The 3,974-nt window shown below is 32.3% G+C and overlaps 1 protein-coding gene across 1 annotated transcript; it reads right to left on the bottom strand.

Moving 5' to 3' along the window:
- Positions 1–973: 973 nt before the first annotated feature.
- Positions 974–3,974, bottom strand: LOC120275279. The gene is made up of 5 exons (XM_039281810.1): positions 3,812–3,974; positions 2,807–3,033; positions 2,105–2,185; positions 1,589–1,936; positions 974–1,180 (listed from the first exon to the last, which is right to left on the bottom strand). Exons 1-5 carry the CDS (start codon positions 3,921–3,923, stop codon positions 1,079–1,081), a joined length of 870 nt encoding a protein of 289 aa, XP_039137744.1. The 5' UTR covers positions 3,924–3,974; the 3' UTR covers positions 974–1,078.

Raw genomic sequence — 3,974 nt, 5'->3', positions numbered from 1 at the left:
TACTGGATTTGGAAACTATTGAATTATGATTGTATGTTTCTTTTTTTTTTAAAGAAAATTTTCATTCATTTAATTTAAGACGTTTATACCAATTGCACTTGATTTGTGTATTTGTAGTTTTAAAAAGAAATTGAGAAATAGGTTTGTATTGCTTGCATGTTCAAGTGACTTCAGCTTTGCATATATAAATGTGAATAATTGCTAATGTATTCTTTTGCTTGTATGCCTATGAAAATTTATCTAATTATGTGTATACACCTTAAATGCCATGCATACCATTCAAAATTTGAGTTGCTTGCATTACATCCTCTGCCCTACGTACAGACATCAATAAAATATATTAATATATGTTAAATGATTTAAAAACTTGTGTATATCAACCCTAAAAGATTAAACTAATTTTATTTATTATATCTAAATAAAAATTAACATTATCAACGTTAGTTTAGGAATTTAAATCATATTTTATTTTTATTTTTATAAAAAATATTTATATAATTTTTAATATATTTTAATGGTGTATGTGGCTTGAATATATATATATATATAGATAAATCACGGATGTGATTAGTCTAAATGATAGAGGCTTAAATCGTTTAAGCAAATAGTTTTAAATTCGATTTATTTTTGTGTATACACTATACACAAAGACATTTGTCACAAGTGATCTAACCTTGTAGGACTCCTTATGCCTCCCTGAGAATCCAATGTAGTGATTTTAAAGAATATACATGATATTTGGTTTTATTAAGGGTTATACACAGTCAAATAAATTTCCAAAAAGACATGGGCAAGAAATCTTCATTTAGGTCTTGAGGTATAAAAGGAAAAAAAAATTATAAATGAAGGTCAAATTTGGTAAACTTCCACATAATTCTCATGAAAAGTTCAAGAATTCATAAACAAAATCCATGCTAAACATTCACTAAAACCCTTGATTCTTTCTCATAAATCACAACATCAGAGCAGACCATAAAAACAATATCTCAAAGTTCTTAATATATAAATATAAAGGGTATGTGGAACAATATTTACAAAAAAAAAGATATTAAAGTTTGTTGGGAATTTAAATTTACACTCATAGGGTTGTCCTCAAGAACTGTACAACAAAATAAACAATAGCCAAGAAGAGTGCAATCTGATAAGCATCCTTCTGCATACCATCATCACTTTGAAAGAACTGAGTGAAAAATAAAACCAAATTCAATCAATATCACTAATGAAAACATTATAAATAAAAATAACAGTCTTTCACATATATACCCTTGAAACATCCCTGAAATTGCACATATACCTTGTAAAATTCCTCCTGAAAAATTGATGTTCTTATATAATACATACATACATATATATATATATATATATATGAATATATACTTACATGTTAGTTAGCCATGGATTATTACAGTATTACTTTATGATACAAAAAGAAAATAACCTTTTCACTCCTAATAAGTACATTGTTATAACAATATTAATCATTGTTTTCTTGCAATAAAACTTTTATTGATTTATCTGTTTGACAAAACTTAGATTGATCTGTGAATGCAAGAAATATTCATGAAGATAATGTAGTTAAGGAATGTACCTTTGTAGGATCAGTGGATGGATCAGGATAAGGTTCCATGTTTTCTTTGTCTGTCGAGAAACTTGTTTGCATATTCTTAGCAGCATCAAATGAATCTTTGCTAGCATCAATTGCAGCAAAAAACCTCCTGGAAATCCAGAAATATGCTTGAGCAATAGGTGATGATTCAGATAAATCCCATGTTTCCTCATGCTCAACAACTTGACCACTTATTTGGTTTAATGTAAATCGTGAATTCACGCGGACTATCAAGTTCCCCGCAAGGAAACCAAGAAATTTCGGCTTTCCTTTTAGTGTCCATTTGATGTTGAGTACACTGGTTGACAACATTACCATCTCCTGCACTGTCTGGACATTCATTCACTCTTGAATCAGCAAAGGAGAGTATTAGTTATTATTTGTATTTGAATACAAGTAAAAACATCCTATTACTTCAGAGGTTAGTTATGTCGAAATGAAGGAAAGGGAATTAAAATTTCAGATGCACAGGCATGAAGAATTTTATTTATTCCTCACCGCAGTAGGCTTCTCAAGGGCATCAGTCGCCCACAAAGGTCTGTTGTACTTTTCGCGACCAATAAAATTCCTAACTGGATCCTGAGAAAATATGAATGATGGTAAACTATTCGAGCATGAAAAATAGAAATACAATGCAAAACTTCAAAATAGAACAACCAGTGATTCAAATACTTGCTGAGATAATATATTTGTTATTTCAATATCATTTGGATGAGGCACAGCGCATACTATTTTTATAGCACCTGATATAATTTTGTCAAACCAACAACATTCGATGCTTATTAGATGATGCTTCAAGAATGTAAATTTCAGAATGAGGCATGCACATGAACCTGAGGAAGCCCATGGGAAAGAATTTAGTAGCTATTTTAAATGCGTGACAAAAATAGACCACTACCAAGCAGATTGAGTGATTAGAGATCTTTAAAATACAGAACAGACCTCTTGACAGCAATCACAAATGTTTTCACCTTTATGATTTTTCATGAAACTATGAAACTTTCGGCTAAACTGCAGTGAATTTCACCACATAAAAGGTGGAACAAGTGAATTGGCAGTACAAGCTATTATCTCATAAAGGTCTAGATTGTTCAGTAAAAGATTGTAGCATTTTCCACCAGAAAAGTACAAGCTTTAACCACCATAGAGCACAAATGACAAGAATAACAATTTTCTCATGTTCTGAACTTAAGTATATACCTTATATTTGATGGAAACAGAGAAACATCCAAAGGAACGATTTTGTTCTCTCATTTCTAGTATGTCACGCACAAGTTGTCTTGCTGTGGACTCCACTAAGGGGCTGCTTATGCATTCAAAGTCATTGCAGAGTTCACCAAAGTCCATGCCATCAACAAGCTGGTCTGATTGAGCTCTTTCAGATATTGGATCAGTGGATGTCTTAGTCCCTTTAGAATCACCCACGACTGCCAACAGTGTTCATCATTTAAATAAGAACAAGAGCAAAACATTTGACGAACATGTTACAAAATACAAAGAGAATACCAAAATTTGTATGCTCACATTAGATGATAAATTGTTAAAGCACCAAATTAGATTAGGAGGATTGGATCATAGGTAACAAATGTGAGGACGTATCAAACAGACTTTTTTGAAGTTCAAAGCACTTCTCAAGTAATTAATGTTAATTATGATTATTAACTTCTTAAACTACTTTGCTATGCCTGCAACTTTGAACTACACTTCAAGCACACCTGAATTATTTCTAAATCCTTAAATGTTTAAACTATTGCGAGTGTGAAACCATTAGAGTCCTCAAAGATATGTTAGACCACCAGAAATACAATACATCAAGCCTGATTGAGAGACAAATTAATAGTTCTGAAGTCTGAAAACTCTGAGAACTGAGAAATGCAATAAACCCCATGCAAAATCACTTCCTAGATTCAGAAACCAATTGCTATCAAGTAGAACATATAATTAAACAAATGGCTGGAGCTTTCCACATATTACATGAAGAATGAAATTTCCAAGTTTTTTCAATTCCAATCATGCGACAGCTCAAGAAAGTACCAACAAACTGCAGTTTTCCACGCATCAAATGAAGAATGAAAAGATCCAACCTTTTTCAATCCCAATCATGCAATAACTTTCACGAAAATAAAAAAGAAAAAAAAAACACAGAACCAGAATCTAAAAAAAGAACTTCAAGAAAAAAAGAAAAAAAGGGAGAATGAATGGCACCTCGAGGTGGTGGGTGGCGGCGTGGGAATGGGCGGCGAGATGGAAAGGGATTGAAGAGGTGGCGGCGAGGGGTGAAGAAGGCGGAAAGCGGGGAGAGAGCATTGATCGTCATATTCCATGCTGCTGGAAACGGAGGCCATTAGAAGCCTCTTTTTAAACACCA

This window comes from Dioscorea cayenensis, chromosome 14, assembly GCF_009730915.1.
Source record: "Dioscorea cayenensis subsp. rotundata cultivar TDr96_F1 chromosome 14, TDr96_F1_v2_PseudoChromosome.rev07_lg8_w22 25.fasta, whole genome shotgun sequence".
Lineage (NCBI taxonomy): Eukaryota > Viridiplantae > Streptophyta > Magnoliopsida > Dioscoreales > Dioscoreaceae > Dioscorea > Dioscorea cayenensis.
The sequence above is the reverse complement of the archived record's forward strand: the minus strand, read 5'-3'. Positions and strand labels throughout refer to the sequence as shown.